This window comes from Ictidomys tridecemlineatus, chromosome 13 (assembly GCF_052094955.1).
Source record: "Ictidomys tridecemlineatus isolate mIctTri1 chromosome 13, mIctTri1.hap1, whole genome shotgun sequence".
Taxonomy (NCBI): domain Eukaryota; kingdom Metazoa; phylum Chordata; class Mammalia; order Rodentia; family Sciuridae; genus Ictidomys; species Ictidomys tridecemlineatus.
This window is the reverse complement of record NC_135489.1, coordinates 96806728-96827462: the sequence shown is the minus strand read 5'-3', so window position 1 is coordinate 96827462 and position 20735 is coordinate 96806728. Positions and strand designations below refer to the sequence as shown.

Below are 20735 nucleotides of genomic sequence, written 5' to 3'. Positions count from 1 at the left end.
TCCATCTGGCCTCTCTGTGGTGGCTCACCAAGACTGCAGTAGCAGCACTCGATTCCTTTTCTCTGACAGAATCTCACTCCAAGGTTGTGCCACTTTGTGTTTCTCAGTCACAGCACATCTTAACAGAAACAGTCTTTTCCACTTGGGGGCTATAAATCTGATTGCAAAGACCTGTATGAACTGTGTGATGTGGCTACAGATATTAGTTTACAAGTTTTCCATAGAGAATTTCAATTCTCATGGTTACATTCCTAGGATCTAGGGTCATATGGCAAAGTTACATGTAACCTTAAAAGAAACAGCCAAAGGATTGTGCCTATCACTGGATTAGTCATTCTGGTGGGAGGGAAGGGACAGCTCATTGTAATTTACGTTTCTCTAATGGCATCCTTCATGTTTATTGGCCATCTCTCTATCTTCTTTATAGGGAAATGACCTTGCAGGTACTTTGCCAACTTCTGCTTGGGTTGTTTATTGAAGAGTTCTTCATATATTCTGTATACAAATCCTTCATCTATGATTTGTAAATATTTTATCCAAGTCTTTTTCCTAAAGATTGCTTATGATACACATTCTTAATGTTATACAGTCCAGTTTACCAAGATGATCTTTCCTGGATCATGCTTTCAATGTCACATGAGAAATCTTTGCCAAACCCAGAGTCATGAAGATTCTCACTTAAGCGTTTTTTTGTGGAAGGTGAGTGGGTTTAAAGTAATCCTTTGCACGTGAATTATCAATTTCTCTGCCCTCATTGGTTGAAAGGGTGATCTTTTTTCCATTGAAAAGCTCTGGCATCCCCAAGGAACATCTGTCAACCATGAACGCTTAAGTCAATTTCAGAACCTTCAATTATTCCCCGTGTTTTTTTGTTTATATATATTATTCACTAATGTGTATTCATCCTTATACCAATACCACATTGCCTTGACTACTATAGATCTGCAGTACATTTTAAAATCAGGAAGTTCTCCAAATGTATCATTTTTTCAAGAGCATGAAGCAGCTCAGTGAGACAGTCTCTAAATAAAATACAAAATAGGGCTGGGATGCTGGATAACACACCAAACCCTACCACCACACCCGGCACTGCCAAAAAAAAAAAAAAGTTAAGATCAGCCTGCTAATTCCTGCAAAAAAACCTGCTGGGCTTTTGACAGGAATTTCTATTTGGATAATGAGGCTTCAAATCTCTCATTTAACTCTTCTTTCACTTCTCTCAGCAAGTCTGTAGTTTTCAGGTACGAATTTTGTACTTTTGTTCAATTCCTAGTATTCTGATCTTTTAATGCTGCTGGAGAAGGTACAGGTTAGCCAGAGCTTATCCTTTGCAACTTTATTCAACTAGTTGTATTGTATGTAGCCCTTAAGAAGTTCTATGTATAAAATCATGTCATCTTCAAATAAAAGAGGATTTCATTTCTTCCTTTCCAATTTAGATACTCTTTTCTCATTAAAATGCCTTGGTTAAATACAATAGGATGTCAAATGTGGTTTGGGTGGCCAGTCTTGATTTATTCCTGACCTTTACACATAGTTATTTCATCACTAGTATGGAGTGAGCACATTTTTTTAATGGATGTCTTATCAGGTGAAACAGATTTCTTATATCTCAGATTTTTTTCACAGTTATCCTAACAGGTATTAGGCCTTGTACAACACTCTTTGTCCATCTTTTGAAATGATTCCTGCCTCTGTCCTCTATTAAGTGTGTAGTAACACACTAATGGGTTTCCTGATATGAAATCTCCATTGGTCATGTACCAAACCTTCCTATATGTTACTGGATTTGTTCATGGTCTTTTCCTGTAATATTCTGGGGGATATTAGCCTATAGTTTTCTTGTGATATTTTTGTCTGGCATTGGCGTCAGGATAACACCGCTTTGCAGAATGAACCGGTAAGTGTATTAATCAGGCTATATTACTATGACAAATTACCTGAGGTATTATAAATACTTGAGATGTCACAGAAGAGATCTAAGATGATATGGCCCTGTTTCTTTGTGCCTCTGATAAGGTAGCACATCACAGAGGGAGCAGATGGTGGAGCAAAAACTGCTCACTTCATGAGCCAGGAAGCAAAATTAGAGCTAGAGTAAGAGATCAGGGTCCCAAAAAAAAAAAAAAAAAAAAAAAAAGAGATCAGGGTCCCACAGTCCTTCAGGGGCACACTCCCAGTGACCTATAGTATGACCACCAGCCCCGACCTTTAAAGGTCAACCATTCCTAATAAAACTATTATATTAATTTGAAAAAAAATCTGTGGGACAGGTAATTTAGGATTAATCAAATTATGTGAATGTACAAATATGGCATAATGAATCCTCCATAATGAATAAATTATAGTGCATCAATAAAAAGAGAGACTATCATATTGATTTAAAAAAAAAAAAAAACCTAACCTGGAGGTTTTAAACAGGAAGGTTCAAGTCACCACAATAGTGCCATCAGGGGGACCAAACTTTTCAAGTTGACCTTTAGGGATGTCACCCAAACCACCACATCAGAAAGAACACCCTCCCACCTTTTCTATCTTCTCCCTTAAATGTTTGGCAGTACTTACCGGTAAAGCTATTCCTGGATACTAGTTCAAACTCTTATTTTAGTACTCTGAATAGTTACTTATTACCATATTTACCAGGAAATCCCTTCCAGCAAAGTAACAAGGAACTGAATATAAAACAAAGGGGCTGCTATTACCCAAATCAAGCTCTGCATCTCAGACACGGCAAAGTGACACCAAGCATATTACACTTCTATGCTAAAAATCAGAAGTAGAGCCCAATAATCAGACTGCAAGAAGTCTCAGTACACGCCCATGTCATGATTTTGAGACCAAGTTGCCACTTCATGACAAACTGGAACTCTGTGACACCTACAGCTAGAGCTGTTGTGCAGAGAAACCCCAGCGCACCCAACAAACGAATTATGACCAGATAGTTTTGTTCCTGTGACACATGAGCACAAAAGGAATGAAGCGCAATGAGACACTTTATATATATATAAAAATGGTTGTTTTGGAGCTGACAGGGGCCCACAAGCTCATCTAGTAACTTATACCCCAAGAGTAGTTGATGAAGACAGCTGAAGGTTTTGTTCCATCAAGAACATGGAATGGAGGGCTTCTAGGGGTGTAGCACAGTGGTAGAGCACTTGCCCGGCACACATGAGGCCCTGGGTTCTATCTCCGATGCTGGGGGGTTGGGGTAATATGGAATATGGAAGAATTTAACCACTTTAACACATTAGCTTGCCACAAGAACAATATGCAGTGGACTTACATTAGAAATACACCCATCTCATGACTAGAGGATATTTCTCTTCTGTTCCTGGGACTGATATTCTGAAGTCAACTAAGAAGCATTCACAAATAATTATGATTTATAATTAATAATTATCATAGTTTTCCAAACACATGTCAATGCATTTGATTCTGAATGCTTGGGGGAGTGAAATTTACCTTTTTGAAAACTTGGTGTGTGCCAGCCACTTTGGATTTATTATTGCACTCAATTCTTGTCAGCAATAACCAGTCACAAGAAATTAAAAAAAAAAAAAAAAAAAAAGAGTGCTTATTTCATGTCAAAAGCAGGTTATCTTGCAAAGTCAAGCTCATTTTGGTACAAAGTGATTCTCTGTCCTATGGCATTTTCTATTTTTTTCAGATTCTTTTTGTATCCTTTCAGGAACTAAACAGTTTCTGATAAGCAATCCACTCTGAGTGGACACTGAAGCCTAAGGGGTTTTACCCCTTTTGGAAACAAGTATCAATGGACAAAGGCCCACAAGCAACACCCTGCAGGGGTTACAGGAGAACTGGCCCAGCCTGACTCACTGACAGGTGAAACCCAGGCAGTATTCCATCTGCCGACTGAGAGAGAATCTGAGAGGCCCAGAAGACACACACACAGAACTGTAAGCTCATAGTTTGGATCTCTTCCACAGTTCCCATAATTTTAAGGAATAAGACTCTTATGTTGATATAAAAATTTGGAGGTGTAAAACAGAAAGATTCAGGTCAAGGTCATTAGATAGTTTGCAGATCAAGCTCCCACCTCATCCAAGATTCAGCCTTGCACATTGGATAGTTTGCAGATCAAGCTCCCACCTCATCCAAGATTCAGCCTTGCACATTAAAAAAGAAAAAAAAAGAAACACAAAACACCTCTATGACTTTTAACTATCCCTAAGCCAAGATGGTGAGTCACAAACTTGAGAGCTGGTAGGTCGCCCCCAACAAAATTACTTAGGAGTGGGGCAAGTGCTTCTTAAATTGTAGTAACCTGAGCCTCAATTTCAGGCTACATGTAGCTCAACATGTTCATATTAATTCCCTCTACATTACTGTAACAAAATATTTAATGTTTGTTTTGGCTCTCAGTTCTGGTCCCAAGGCTGAATCTGGCGATGGCCTTCTTGCTGGCAGAGTCCCAAGGTGATATGTGACATGGAGTTCACGTGCATCTCCTGTGGTTTCTTTCTCCCTCTTCTTATAAAGGCACCAGCATTCAATCATGAGGTCTCCACTCATAATGAATGACCTGATCAAATCCTAATCACTTCCCCTAAAGATCCAATCTTTAAAAACCACGGCGAGACTTAAGCTTTCACCCCAATAGTAGGGACTACATTTCAAATGCCTCAGGGACACACAAACCCCACATCCAGGAATCTGCACCACCAGTAACCGGCACCCTGATGTGCAGACTGGTTCTCATGCCACACTCAGCACTGGTCCAGCACAGGTCAGCACTGACAATTTGGCACATTTGCTGACCATTCCTAAAACCATCCATCTTTGATAAGAAACAAAAAAATGTACAATGCATTTCTATCTCAGGGATCCTCACTCCCCTTTTATCCCAGAGGAACAAATACCTAATTGGGAATCAGAAGCACAGTATCAGGCAATGATGCCGTGAGGGGACCAGACAAAATGCCATCATAGGGAGGCGGGGGGTGGTAACCAGGGATTGAACTCAGGGACACACAACCACTAAGCCACATCCTCAGCCCTATTTTGAATTTTATTTAGAGACAGGGTCTCAATGAGTTGCTTAGTGCCTTGCTATTGCTAAGGATGGCTTTGAACTCACAATGCTCCTGCCTGCATCTCCCAAGCCCCTGGGATAACAAGCGTATGCCACCTCACTGGGCACAAAATGTCATCTTTTAAGGATCCAAGATAAACAAGTCAGTTTTCTGGAAAGGCTTATATGAGTTCATGTCCTTTTTAAAAAGTTTTAACTGCCAACAAAACATTCTTAACTGTCGAGACAAAAACTTGTTCTTCATTTGGGGGTCACACGGGGTCAGTTTGCAAGGTGGTGACATGCTGATGCAGAACTCAAATGTGGCTCCTCTGTGAGCCCCTTTTCTTCAGGGTCCTCCTGACCACTCACAGCAAGAATTTGACTGTAGCCAGTTCAGGGCTTCCTGGTTCCTCCTCCTAGTAATCAAGGGGGTGGGTGGCAGCAGGATTTTCAGGTCAGCGAAAAGCTCTGAGGATCAGCAGGATGATCCTGTCAAGATCCGTGTTTCTGCTGCACCAGAGACTAGAATCTTCCTGGCCACAAGGCCAGGATTCCTCCTTAAATGTCCTGGAGACCTCCATAGGTGAGGATGGCAATACCCAGGTGGCATGTTAATACCAACCACGACACACGGGAAATGCTGTATTTAACAACTCTGCCTTAGGTGACAGCATCATATGGAGGCGGCCAAGGGGAAAGAAGACCAGCCTATCGATCTCAGTGCCACCAACTGCCCGACCCGGAGACCTATTTAAACACGGACTTTCTGCTGAACTTCACATGAATTTGCCCAGAGCATTTATTTATTTTAATGCTTAAAGGTACCTCGGGCACAGCATGAATTAACTTATCCCTTTCCTTAGCAATGCATCCCCACCCATTTCCCTTTTCAGGGATTTTTCTGCTCAAACTCACCTAAACCCAGCATGTTTCAAAATGTCACTAACTCTAGATAGAATTTCTCAAACAATGAACTAGAACTTAATAGTCTGAAAATATTCATGAGACAGGAGTTTTAAAATCATGCCTTTAAAGATTAAAAAATATATATATACAGTTATGTATTTCATGACCCTTAGGAAGGTATGACAATTTTACTTTAATTCATAGACATGATGATTTTCACATCTGATATCATGTTTAGTTATAAAAAGACCCTTTTCCTTGGAAATAATCAACAATTTAGCCTCAGAATAAATCGGTTATTAACAAGTGCCTCTAATACCAACTCCAAGTGGGGAGGATCAGCATAAAATCCTCAACACTAGCATTCTTTCTACAGTGTTCAGAGAACACTAAAATACTCTGGTTCACTGAAGTCACATTCTAGTAGGGTTTTTTCCATCAAAATTCAGCAGTTTTTGTTTGTTTGTTTTAATCTGTTAAATCTCACAGCATCCCATCAGAAAGATCAAGCTAGCATCTTCTCGAAGGCAGTAGAGAAAAGATCACAGACCTTTGTCTAAGTGGGCAGTTCATCCAATCACCTTGAACACGGCATCCAGCCAAATCATACCATGGCATCTCCTCCTACTCCAGCTACACATGGTACCCAGGGCAGCTTTACAGGGTAAGAAAACAGGTGCAGAAGAGTTTAAAGAAACTTTAAGTAGTAAAGACATAGAAACTAGCCAGGTTCTTGGATTTTTTTGACTGTAATGGGAAGTGAACTGAAAATTCACCTTACCATTCATAATAAAACTGAAGGACTGTGCAATCGAACCTGAGGAGCAGCACAGTGCTTGACAAGTCAATGTTCCACCACAGCCAAAGGGTCCTGCTCCAAGGCAGAAGGTGCACCTGTGCCGTTTGTGGGCTTTTTAGAAAGCTTTGATGGATTTCAAAGTATGAACATTCTGTCCAATAACAGCCAGCTGGGAGAACTGTGACTGTAAACTGAGAATATGCTGTGATTTATATTTTACTTTTATTTTCTGTTCCTAAAAGTTATACCATACTACTCTTTGGATTCACAAATTTTATTAAAAGCCCTAAAGGATCATACTCCAACAAGCGGGAGGTGGGGAGGTGAGGATATATGGTGCTAAGTAAAACATGCCTGCGTTGCCCTAATGTTCCCAGTCCAAAGACTGACTCACTGCTGATTTTAAGGAATCCATAGTGAAAGTACCTGGCTAAACAGCTGGCAGTGGTTAAGCTTACAATGGCCTTACTCAGAACAACAGTGACTTACAGACAAGAGCCTGTCAACATCTGCCCCCTCCTTCCCCCCTTTCCTCTGGGAGCCCGGGGATGCTCCGCTGCTGAGCTACTTTCCCAGTCTTCCCAGTCGCCTTTCCCTCTGAGGCTAAGTTGCCCAGGCTGGCTTCAAACTTGTGATCATTCCTTCTCAGACTCTTAGTAGCTGGGAGTATAGGATTATGCCACTGTGACCAGACATCTTAGCAGTTTTATAGGCAATAAGGGTTTTCATTGATTCTGACAAATTATTTGCGAAAAAAAGTTCATTTTCCAAAATGCTTCTGAAAAATTAGAAAATATTATTATTAAAAATGCTACAAGGAAAGAACTGAGACATATAGAGATATTATAAAATAACCCTAGATTCCAAAATCTCTGTCCAGGACTCGTCCTTCAGACTGTAACTCAGACCTTATTAATCTATCTGCAAAGTCCCCAGCACAGCATCTCCCAAGTCCCAGAGAACTTCACTAATTGGCAAATTTAAAATATTATGAAATTTTGTGACTATGGATTTTAGAAACCATTTCTGTTAACTGCCTCTCTGAGGGCTGGTGACGCAATACCATGTCAGTTCACATTTACCTGGTTAGAAAAGGCAATCTTCAACAAGACAAACTTAAGAAGTCATAATTAAATGATGGGTAATTTGCAAGGGCAAAATAACTATTTATATCACTTTTTAAAGATTTTTAGGTGGCTTACAAAATTACTTGCACATTCAAACCTTTAGAAAATACATTCAATAAAATAAATATTTTTGCTACTATTTGAATAGCATTAAAGCCAAAGTAGAAGCTGGGCGCAGTGGCACATACCTGTAATCCCAGCAACTCAGGAGGCCAAGGCAGGAGGATCCTGAGTTCAAAGGCAGCCTCAGCAACTTAGTGAGGCTCTAAGCAACTTAGCAAGAACCTGTCTCTAAATAAAATACAAAAAAGGGCTGGAGATGTGGCCTCAAGTTTAATCCCCAGTACTCCCCCGCCCCCCAAAAAAATACAAACTAGGTTACCTTGGACTTTAAAAACCTGGAAGATACTGACATTTGAAATTCCACTATAAACCAGTTTAATTAAACCCTGACCTCCAGTTACATTTTCCCAATTGTTACCCTAGAGAAAAATAACAACCACCTTCACTTTCTCAGAAAGATCAAACATTGGAGTCTTCCTGCCTGGCCACTTGGGGCCAACCAACCTCTACCATTTTACAAAGCTCCATATGAAGGAGTAACAGTACATTTTTACACATAGCATTGAAAGTCACTCTCAAATCTTGGTAGTTAAATACACATTTAAATAGAGTGAGTGTGATACAATTCAAGTCAAGTAGCTAGCTTTACTCAGAATGTGAGGACCAATGTTACAAATCTATATCAGAAAGTAACAAGTGATAGAATGACAAAAACTAAGATGGCCAGGAACACTAGCATATGCCTGTAATCCCAGCAGTTAGGGAGGCTAAGGAAGGAGGATCACAAGTTCAAAGCCAGCCTCAGCAACTCAGCAAGATGCTCTCTCTAAATAAAATACAAAAAAGAGCTCTGGAGATGTGGCTCAGTGACTAAGAGCCTCTAGGTTCAATCGCAGGTATCTAAAATAAAGTAAAATAAAAATAAATTTTGAAAGGGCTGGGATGTAGTGGTAGTGGTAGAATGCCCCTGGGCTCAATCCCCAGTATTGGAAAATAAGAACAAAGAACAAAAACAAAACTAAGGTAATTTCAATTAGACATTTTTTTTTCCCTTAGAAGGTCAAACCTTTGAAACTTCCCCCAAAGACAGTCAATTCCAGATTCTATTAGAAAGGAAAAAGTTGTAATTAAACACCCAGTGCAAGGGAGGCCCAAGGGTGAAAGGGAAGAGACGATGTGCCATTACTCTCCTTAGCTGGACCCAGGGTCCTAGCTGCAGGAATGCAGCTTCCTTCTCTGGGAATCCCATCTGAAGGTGGACCTGAGGTTGAAATCACTGCTCAGCTGGCTGTGAGCTTACACTGCAAACTCCAGCACCACGCTTTACAAAAGCATTCGGAAATCAATTGGCTGTTTCTGAATGCCATTGACAATGTGAAAACAAACACAAAACACATATGTGCACCTTCTTTTAGAAGGGTTGGATTGTAGTCAACTTCTTGGTTACAAAAAAGTAAATAATACGAATAGCCCACTAACCTTTCCATTGCCACATTGCTTATTAAAATTCTATCAATGTTGGAACAGGCTAGTGTTCTAAATAACTATGAAAATGAGTAACTTTCTAACTGACATTATATGACAAGTCAGACTGTGGAACTAACATGTAAAAGGCCTTAAAGGACAGAACTGGTACCTTTCAAGTCCTGGATGACATAGAGGAGAGTGTCAGACTGGGTTGAGCCAAGATCACCTGCTAGATTTTACTGGAAACTTGTGAAGAAGGTTCCCCATTCTGCAGACAAAGAAAGCAGGTCAGAGAAGCCAACTTGCCTGAGATGGCACCAAACAAGTGGTCTGAAGCAGCTACTTGTCACTTTCAACACTCCTTTTTAGTACACTAGTTTCCCTAGACCCTTTTATACCAAAATGGAATATTAGTAATAGAATTAAAAATAATAAGTCTCTGCCAAGAATAATGCTCTCACAGCAAGATTTCTTAGAAGAGATTAGGGCACAGATGCACACAGAGGGACGCTCATGTGAGGACACAAGAAGATGGCCATCTGCAAGTCCCCAAAAGGCCTCAGAAGAAACCAACACTACCAGTACCTTGATCACAGCCTTCCAGACTCCAAAGAACAAATGTCTGATGTTCAAGCTGTCGATGTGAAACTTGGATGCTGCAGCCTGAATAACTATGGTGTGCAGAGTACAAATACAGAAACAGTTCTTTAGACTATGGTGTATTTAAACTGAATGTGACCCTCATTAAGGATATAATTAACAATACACATCGCTGATAATGGCTAAACCATTTCTGCATTTTTTGATAAATGCATTTTTTATAATAAACCAATGGCCACCTAGGTAACAGGATGTGATTATTACCCACAGACAGACACTCATTTTGTATGCACTGATAACACCCCACCCCCAGACCCCAGTAATCTCTACCCTCTGCAGGGTACTCAGAGATGATTCCAGTCCTGATATGATGCACATTGTGACATCTGTCATCTCAATTCATCTTTTTTGAATTTAACACACTCTTCACTTCTGCAGGAATATTCTAAAATTGACCACAACTTTGTCCTTCCTAATATGATCTATCAGATTTGGGTTAAATTAAGAAAACACACATGGTTAGAACTATTTTACCATAGAATTATAGGAAAACTTAAAGCAACACTTTGTTAAAATCAGGTGCCCTGGCAAAACCAGCACAAAGTAAACACAATACAGGATAAGACCTATTGCAATTTCCTCCCTCTTAAGCAGTAGGCAGGGACTTTCCTCATTTTTCTAGTGAATGCCAGAGACCCTCACACCTAGGCATGTATGAAAGGCAGACCCGGTGGAAAGCAATTATCAAATTTCTTACCAAGGTGGAGGAGACAAGTTCAAGGCAAAGAGCATTAAAGCTAATTTTACAGTGTATATGTAAAGACCGTTCAGAATGCTGAAATTTAATGCTGATAAGTTAACTTAGTAGAATTAAAAGAGGTGTTCTGTCCTTTCACAACCTTTCATGATCTGCTTCAACATTTCTGCCACAAAAACAGTATTCTGAAGTTGCATACAAGCAGCCTATCTAATGAAGTATTTTAGGTAAGAGTTCACATGTGCATAAGCTACGTCACAGCAATGCAAATGCAAGAAAACCACACCAAATCTCATGTAACAATACTGTTTACTGTTCTTATACCTAGGATGTCAGGCTGGATGGCTCTCTTCTCATCGTTGCTTGGCTGATTTATACTGCTTTCCCTAGGATGCACAAATTCAAAGTAATGGCAGGGAAAGGAAGATAATAAAGCCAGAAGTAGGGCCAGTCAGCTACTGTGATAAGGCAATGCAGGAGTACCCACGACAGAGCTGGCAAGGGCAGACACACTGCATGGCCCAGAGCCCTGGCTTAAAATTAAGCAGAGAAAATGCCACTACCATTTTTTTTTTTTTTTGCAAACTTATATGCCAAGGGAATACCCAAGACCACCTGTTACTTGATTTACCAACACCAGTCACAACCAGAAGGGCAGAGGAGACTAGATATGACCAGAGAAATAAAGACTCACTAAATTCTCTGAAACTCTGCAGTCCATAAACTTAGAATTATGAGACACAGGGCAAATCAATTACTGTAAAAATAAGATGCACATTAAGAAACCCAGGACTTATAAAGACATTAATTTCTCTAAAGAGTAACTTTGCTACCAGTTGTAATTCTTAGTATACAATAAACAGACACCTATATTCTAGTGATTGACCTTCTATGAGGCTCAGTTTGGAAATAAAATACTTTCATGCTATTAACTCATGAAATAGGGTTAGAAAACATTTTTCATGGTGATTACATGATGGTTTATTCAAATCATTCCAACTTTTTTAAGTTGACTTTTATTTAATTTAACACACAAAAATCCCACTGAACTAATTTAACTATTAGGCATCCACAGAGCCATTCACGGCATAAAGCTGAGAGGGGTGGAGTTCCCGCTGCCCCTGTAATCCCAGACAGTAGCTTCCAGTCCCCTCCCAATCCTCACCTATAAGGCAGGAGGAGAGTGGTATCCTCTATGCTGAAATGCTAGAAACTAACAATGAAATGTGTAGCACATGTTGAGTAAGGTACTTATTAAGCATTTACTAATGCTTTATCAATGTCAAATTCTTTTATCATCACTGAGCTTTATCACACCACAAATTTCAAAAAGGAGGGTCCATCCCTCCAACTGTCCCATACATACCAGTCATCAAATTTCACCCTTCAGACATTATTAGGAAACACTAAGCTGTGCCTTCAATAGACACCAGACAATGACTAATGTGCCCTCAGCAAGGCAGGCCAGGGAATCTAGACTGCGGTGAGCACCTGTGCACCCCCATGACTTCCAACTTCCCTGCATGCTTCACTCCTCAAGCCAGGTGGACTCTGCCCTCCACCTGACTCAGAGGCTCCTGTGGTCTTGGGTGAGAACTGTCATAACAATACAAGCCTAGAATCCAAGGGCCCTGAAACCCAGGTTCACATGTATCCCTCATCAAGTACAAATCATTCTCCTACAAGCAGGGAAAAGGTGACCTCCCTAACGTGGCCTTCAGCATTAAGTCCTTTGGCCAGACAAAGATTAAAAAAAAAAAACAAAAAAAGAATCTAAATAAAGTGCTTATCATAAACTCTGTATTCAACCTGCTGAATAAAACTAGCAAGATAAAATATACAACACACATAGGTGTTAACATCACCTTCATTTCTTGATCCTTAGCACGGTGGACTGACTTTTCACTGTAGAGTCTCACATGGATTTTTAATTATAAATAAAAAGATATCTAAATAGGAATAAAGATATATTCAAAGGAAGAATAGATATGATGGTACAAAATACATATTACTTAATTCTACTTAAAATTGTTTAAAATTACGATAAACCAAAAATTTATTATTGATAAATCCTAAACTATTGTAAAGTTAAAATTCCTGCAATACTGATTACTGCCCCCAGGCTTTCAAGTATTATTGAATGTTATCAAACAAAACTTCTATTTCTTTGTTTCTATTCATATCTGACATTTACACATGTTAAAAAAGGTTATTTGGCTTAAAAATATTTCTTAGTAGCAGGTTTAACACATCACATTTTGCTCATGAGAACAAAATTTACAGTCAGAAGTTGCACATAAAGGGTTTATTTTAAATGTTTTAAGGATAGGATAGAGTTACATCATAATTATAAAAATTACTTACAGAATTAACAGATTTATATTGTGTATACTTCTAAATGCAGAGAACAGGGAACTGTCTACACATTGTATAAAATAAAATTAAAATTAAAAATGAATTCAAGCTCGAATGATGAGGTCATTTACCTAGTTTTAAAATGTGAACACGAAGACCTCTGAACTCTACACATTCATTCAAACTGCACTAATGGTGGAAAATACAAAGAGCGCAGCATTTCCAAGGAACCACAGTCATTTCAATCATAATTAGTCATAATAATTGTTCCTGTTTTGTCTTTGGAGAACTTTCACTTTTTTAAGACAATCAGTTTAAGAGTGTTTTCAGGCACTACAATTTGTGACAATCAGAACAGTCTTCAAATGGGTCTACAGTGTTCAGAGATTCAAGCCCAATGCACTTCGGGGTTTGGCACATAAAACAAGAATAGAAATGAAATCTGATTTAGAAGTAACTGTGATTTTTTAAAGAATGCACAGTCCCTTCAAATGCTGCATGACATATACAACTGGAAAATCACCTTCTGTTGGCACTACATTTGCTTCACCAGTGCATTTTTATCCTACAACCACTAGAACAGCACAGTAAGCAAATATACAGGAAACTGAAAGAAAACAAAAAGAAAGAAAACAAAACCTAAATATCTTTAACATGCAATTTTAGTTATTACATTGAACATTCTACTTAGAATAGAGCATGCAAAAAAGGATGGTCTGCTTTTACGGTTCTCTGAAGTTTTACGTGGCAGCCTGACATCACACACGCACGCACACACGACACAATACTAGAGCAGGTAAATGAGAAAGGCCAATAAATTTTATACATAGTCATGTCTTGTGTTTTCACAAGTCCCATGAAAATTTTGGAAATTAATGTTGAATTCCTAGAAGAAGGAACCAACATTCAGATACCAGAAAAATGCAAGCAATGCATGCAGATCTGAAACATGAGCCTAAGACGAAGCCCAAGATAAGTGGGCGTGGGAGCAGAATTAGTCACAGCGTCGTTAAGTGTGGTGTAAGCCACAAAAATTAAAAAATGGGGAAAAAATGGAAAAACAACCAAAAAACATACACATAAACAAAAAACCCTTCCCTCAGCCCCAAAGGCAACAAATGGAACAATGATTAAAAACATTATCTTTATCATTATCATCATGTTGCATTCCTCTAGAGACTGGGAGATCGTGGGTATATTAAAGTCGCTAAAGCAGCTTGCAGAAAATACCACAATGCAAGTCATTAGGTAATGCTAGAAGTGTTTCAATTGACCCAACCCTCAGAACACTTCAAAAGGAACTTTATTTTCGGCCTGAAGTCACTGCACCATATTCTGCACACTGTCTGTGCGTGCTGGACACACTTGCGGACTTGTGCCACAAACGTCAGTATGGGGCTCTGGGAGCCAGGCTCAGCTTTGAGATTTACATGCAGGGGAGAAACAGCAAATCTGCAGGACGACATCTGCTCACATACGCACAGAAAGCATCTATGACTAGGGTATCACAATTCTTTGAGAAGCTTGTCCCTGGCTGCCTGTGGTGAAGTCCTGAGCACAGGGCAACTGCAGCCAAGGAGAGAAGAAAACTGAGGTACTATGTTCACATGGTGAGCAGTCATTACCATCCAGAAGCACAAGGCACAAGCCCTCGTGAAGGCTAAAAAGGGCATCGAGCAAACCATGCGTTGTGAGGCTACGGAATGATTTCTAACATCAAGAACAGCCCAACAGAGATCGTTCAGGCCCCTCGAAAACCTCTTGTGTTTGGCTGACAGCATGCACATGTAGGTTCTGCCCAAAATGCAGGTTAAGGTTTCCACTAGAGACGGGTTTCACATACTGCCTTTATCCTGGCTGTCAAACCACCAGGTTCTTTGAAAACAAAGGGAGAGTAGCCATTTGGCTGATTAACCATCAAACAACCTTGCAGAAATAAACCACAAAAAGACTCTGTGGTGAAGGGCTGCTATCACACTCACAAGCCAAGGCAGATGACTGGGCTTTCTATGGTAACACATCACTGACATGCAAACCCCGAGGGGCCACTGAAGGGCATGAACCCACCTTGACAGACACCTGGAAGTAAGAACATACACCACCATAAAAGATGTCAAGAGACCAAGCTGTTATTTGTCCAGACATTTTTGAGGGGGAAAAGCAGTGGAGAAGAGACAGGGGACAGAAGAAACCTTCTGATCATAATTGTATATCATCAATAATAGTAATAAAAATTAGAAAGTCCCAGAGAACTCGTTAGAAGGCAACAAGGCCATCCTTAAAACTTACACTTCTAATATAAAAGCACTGTTCTTCCAGGAATTTACCACATACTCACAAACCATTGATGTACTGTGCCTTTAAATCCGTGTACTAAATTTAAGATTACTGGTGTCAAATAACAAAGCAAAATATGCCTTCCAAAACACACCTATATTATACCATGTGAACCAAGGACCTGGGCTTTGCCGAAAGTATTCATAATTAAAATGTAAACAAAAAATTTTTTTACAAAGCTTAAAATTAAAGGCAGCCTTTTACCCAGATTTCTCACCAGTTTATCAAATTCTAATGTGGGTCATTAACTGTTCAAAAGTAATTCATTTTTGGACTTGTGGTTTAAAGCCTCCAGACTGAAAAGGTGCTCTGAACTTCTGACTTTCAAAACAACTTGAACATCCCTATGTGCTTCCTGTGCCTCAATTTCATTTTAAATAAAGAGCAGGAATATTATAAATATGATTGACTTATGTCAAGCATTCCTGTTAAACTGGAGAAAACAGTATCACCCCCATCCCAATCCACAAGGAAAGGACTGCCAGTGGCGCGCATGTGCACGTGGACCCCTGTGTGTGCGTATGCATATTATACACACAGGCACACAGATACATAGAGACAAGTAAATATCGATACACATTATCTCAAAAAAGGCAGTAACAAAAATACCAAACTATGCTTGCATTGTGGCAGTGGAATAAGACAGTGTTAGAGTGAAGGGGGAAATGGTTAGGATCTATTACAGATTTAAATGACTATGATACTAGCTTAATTTTTACCAAACTTGCCTGTAACTCCTCTCCCAACAGACTTCTTATGAGGAGTCCTCCTTACACAAAATGCTTTGTGTTCACATCAATCTGTACTATTCAGAACAAAACCAGTTCTGCTGGCAGAGATTGTGGGTTCGCAGGGACATTTAAGCTTTCATTAAACTGGAAAGCAATCAAGTCTTTATGTCTACAAATTATACATTTAATAGTTCCACAAATTTGGCAAAGTTCATGATGACATCTAGGATGTTTTCACCAAATCGTAGACATAAATATGGAAATCATCATCAAACTTGATGAAATAGACGGATGGTTTGGCTTCTACTTGATGAATGACCATGCCAGTCCTTTTCGAGCCATCTTCTTTGGCATATTCCACTTGTTTGCCTACCAGGCTGTCCACAACTTCTCCTGGTTCCCTTTCTGCTGGAGGTGAGTCATCTGTGACAGAAAGAAGGGAGGAGGAAAAAAAACTTAAAAATCAATTTTAGATAGCAATTCATGTTTATTGTAATAATTTAAAAACGTCTTAAGTATCCTGAATCCATCATCATTATCTGGACCAGCAGTCAGATAACTTTTTATTGATGGGCCTAATGGTTTCTGTCCCCACCATTTAACTCTGCAACTGCAACAGAAAAGCAGCCAAGGATGATACAGCAATGATTCAATGTGCTGTATTCCATTAAAACATTTACAAAATGGTTTGTCAAATGACCTGTCTAGATCGATATATAAACAACTTTAAAAACGATGACCCAAAATTGCTTTGGCTCATGTTAAATTATTGCTAAAATTACTTAAAAATTCGACAGACTCTGAAATAATATAATTTCAAAGCAGATAATTCCTACAGACAATATGCTATTCACGTTAAAATATCTTAAGTAATTTTTAGTTTTATTGTCAACCTCAACTTCAATGCATTTTACACGATCTTCCTAACCAACTTTAAAATTAAAAAATCTATTAAAATAGATGCTCTCTGAACTCTATCCCCAGGCCAACTATAACAGAATGTCTGAGGATAGTCCAGATATTTGTATTGTCTACCAGGGCCCAAGGGAAATGCAATGGTTGTAACCTCTAGGAAAAACAGGAAAAAAAAAAAATAAGCAGCAAACCATCACCATCAACAACAAAAGATAAAGTGGAAAAAGAAAGGGGGTATGTGTGATACAATGCAGTTACAATTCTAATAAACTCTGCATGGGTTCTGAATAACTCAAGGTTCCTTTCCTGACAGTAACAGATGGTCTTCAGGTATGGTGACCAGATTTCCACAAGACAGCTGTGTTGCCCTGGTATAATTAGTGCACCACTTCTTTTTCACAAGTGTCCTAGTTTGGATCGTTTAATGTATTTAATTAGCAGTAGTTTGTCTCTTTAGTTACAATAAATTCTCTCACTGAATGACACTCCAAAAACTGCTATTCTGCTTTCATACACAATACAAATTAAACAACTGCAAATATTCAGTTCTCTAAAAGAGGGAAACGGAAAAGCTATCTACTGCATCATACTGCCATACTTTCACAGAACTTGAGTTTAAAAGGATTCCAAATATATAACTTCACACAAACTTCACAGGCTTACTTTATCAGTAACAGGGCCAGGATTCAAATCACAGTGATAAGACCATTTCAGAACTCCTTATATCAGAGCATCGCCATGGTTTCTAATGATAAATAGACTTCCATACCATTCACAAAAAATTTAGAAATTTGGAGAAAGGAATGAGAAGGGCAAGAAGCAATCAGAAAGGTAATTGTGCACTATCTATCTTTAGGTTAAGAGCACTTATTTTGACTGGCTGTTTCTCTGTTAAAATGTTAAAAAATGAACTTCATACAGGGTGAAGAAATATTGTCATATAAATTCTTTTTAAAAAATTTTTTTAATATTTTTTAGTTTTCGGGGGACACATCTTTGTTTGTATGTGGTGTTGAGGATCAAACCCGGGCCACACGCATGCCAGGCAAGCGTGCCACCGCTTGAGCCACATCCCCAGCCCTGTCATATAATATTCTAATGAAAATTTAATTTCCAATTTTACACTATTATTCCCTTATAACAAATGTATAAGCACTTTTAAAAAAATCTTAAGAAGTAGAAATTCAAGGCCAGATGAGCAGATGATTGTCAGACTGCTAATATAATGTCCTAGGTCAGAGATCAATGTGTTACAGGAGGGGCTAAGAAGTAGTTTTAAAAAGAATAGGTTTGCCCCCCACCCCCCAAAAAAATTTCATTCACAACAGTAACAAAAAAATATTTAGGACCAAGTTTAACAACAACAACAAAAATGCAACCCTTACACTCAGAATATTATAAAACATTATTGAAAGAAATCAAATATCTCAATAGATTAAAAAAAGCATTGATGCTTATGAACTGGAAGGCTTATTAATATTTGTTAACAGGGGCTGTGGTCATGGCTCAGTGGTAGAGTGCTCCCCTAGCACGTGTGAGGCCCTGGGTTCGATCCTCAGCACCACAAAAAAATAAATAAATAAAATAAAGGCATTGTGTCCATCTACAATTAAAAAAAAAAAAAAGATTTGTTAACAGGATGGGGACATAGATCAGTTGTAGAGTGCTTGCCTCACATGCACAAGGCCCGGGTTCAACCTCCACCATAAACAGACAGACAGACAGGTAGATAGGTAGGTGGATTTGTTAACATTGCTAAGATGGCAATACTCCACAAACTTGTCTATAGATTCGACACAAATCCTCTCAGAATACCAGCAGACTTCTTTATAGAGACTGACAGGCAGATTTCAAAAATTGTACAAACTTGCAAGGGACCCAGAATAGACAAAGAAACCCTGGAAATGCACAAATTAAGAGCCTCACACTTCCCAATTCCATATTTTACTGCAAAGCAATGTAATCAAGACAGTGTGGGAGCTGTGTAACCGACTAAGGAATGGAACAGAACTGAGAGTTCAGAAATATACACAGCAAACTGATTTTCAACAAGGGAAAGAGGAAAGTTTTCCAAAAAATGGTGCCCAGACAACTGAATAGAAAAAGAATTATTGAACTTTTACCTCAAGATCATACACAAAAGTTAATTCAAAATGTAAAAAGCTTAAAAAAAAAACTCTTAGGAAAAAAACACAAGAGTAGACCTTGGATTTGGCAAGAGATTCTTAAGTACGACCCCAAAAGTACAGCAACAAAAAGGAAAATAAAGATAAATTGGACACAAAAGTTAAAAACTTTTAATGCCTCAAAGAACACCATCAAGAAAGTGAAAAAAGACAACCAAAGAGAATGGGAGAAAGCATTTGCAGATCAGGTATTTAAAAAACTTGTATCTAGAATACTGACTTACAACCTGTAATAAAAGAAACTTGAAAATCAGCAGGAGGCAGGAGCAGTACAGTGACTTCTGGGAAGTACAAGAGAATCCCAAGTTCAAAGTCAGCCTCAGCAACTTAGTGAGACCCTGTCTCAAAAACAGGAGGGATAAGGGCATCCAAAGGAGAACTTAATAGACATTTCACAGAAGCAGATACCTAATGTCCAATAAGCACATGAAAAGATCCCTTTGACATCAGTAGTCATCAGTAAAATACTAATCAAAACCACAATAATATACCACTACATATTCACTAGAAGAATTGCTTGTCAGGTAAAACCAAGCATTGGTGAAGATGTGGAGAAGGTAGAACCCTCATCAACTGCAAGTGAGAATGTAAAATGCAATTCTTTGAAAATTAGCATGGCAGTTCACCATGATACATCAAGTTACCATTATGAACCAGCAATTCTACTTTTTGATACATTCAACAGAACTGAAAAGAATGTCCACACCTAAACTTGTATACAAATATTTATAGCAACAACATTCATAATAACCAAAAGGTGGAAACAATCCAAATGTTCATCAATGAATGAACAAACAAAAAGTGTGGTATTATGCATACTAAAGAATCATATTTGGTCATTAAAAGAAACCAAGTAATAATACGTGCTGCAACATGATGAATCCTGAGAACGTGCTAAGTGAGAAGACGAGTCACAAAGGACCCCACGCTACATGATCCATGAACATGAAGGCACAAAACAGGAAGATCTATACAGGAAGTTAATTATTGGTTGTTTATGGCTGTGAAGTGGGGGAATAAGGGAATAGTAGGTAAAGACACAAAGTTCCTTTTAACTAGAACTGTCTGCTGTGAGGACTGGATGTCTTTTTGAGTACACTGATGTTCATAAAAGCTACTGTACTGTAGCTTTTTTAAATTGGTTAACTATGAGGTATAGAAATTATATCACAATAAAACTGTTTTTAAAATCAGGCTTGATAAAAGCAGGTTATACCGTTTTCTACCTTCCCCACATGAGTTCAAATTACCTGAAAGTACTTGTGGAAGCAGCACAATGGTCTGTCTAAATATTGACCCAGTGATCTAGTTGCTACTAAAAGCTTCCCCAATTTAACAGTTTTCTAAAATCAGTATTCTTTAAAGTAAAGTCAAATAAGTTCCGATAAAATGATCAGCCTATAGAAATTAGTTTAATATAACTTTAAAATAACCTTCTTTTACAAAAGAACCAAATG

The 20735-nt window shown here is 38.7% G+C and overlaps 1 protein-coding gene across 7 annotated transcripts in view; it reads right to left on the bottom strand.

Annotated features, from left to right (window-relative positions):
* Nucleotides 1-13044: 13044 nt before the first annotated feature.
* Spin1 (spindlin 1) overlaps nt 13045-20735 on the bottom strand; it is a 67756-nt gene continuing 60065 nt past the window's right edge. For all 7 annotated transcript variants that reach the window (XM_078030651.1, XM_078030652.1, XM_078030655.1 and 4 more), the window contains one exon: nt 13045-16600. In XM_078030651.1, coding sequence (XP_077886777.1) covers nt 16401-16600 — 200 coding nt within the window. In that variant the 3' untranslated portion in view covers nt 13045-16400. The remainder of the gene's footprint in view (nt 16601-20735) is intronic.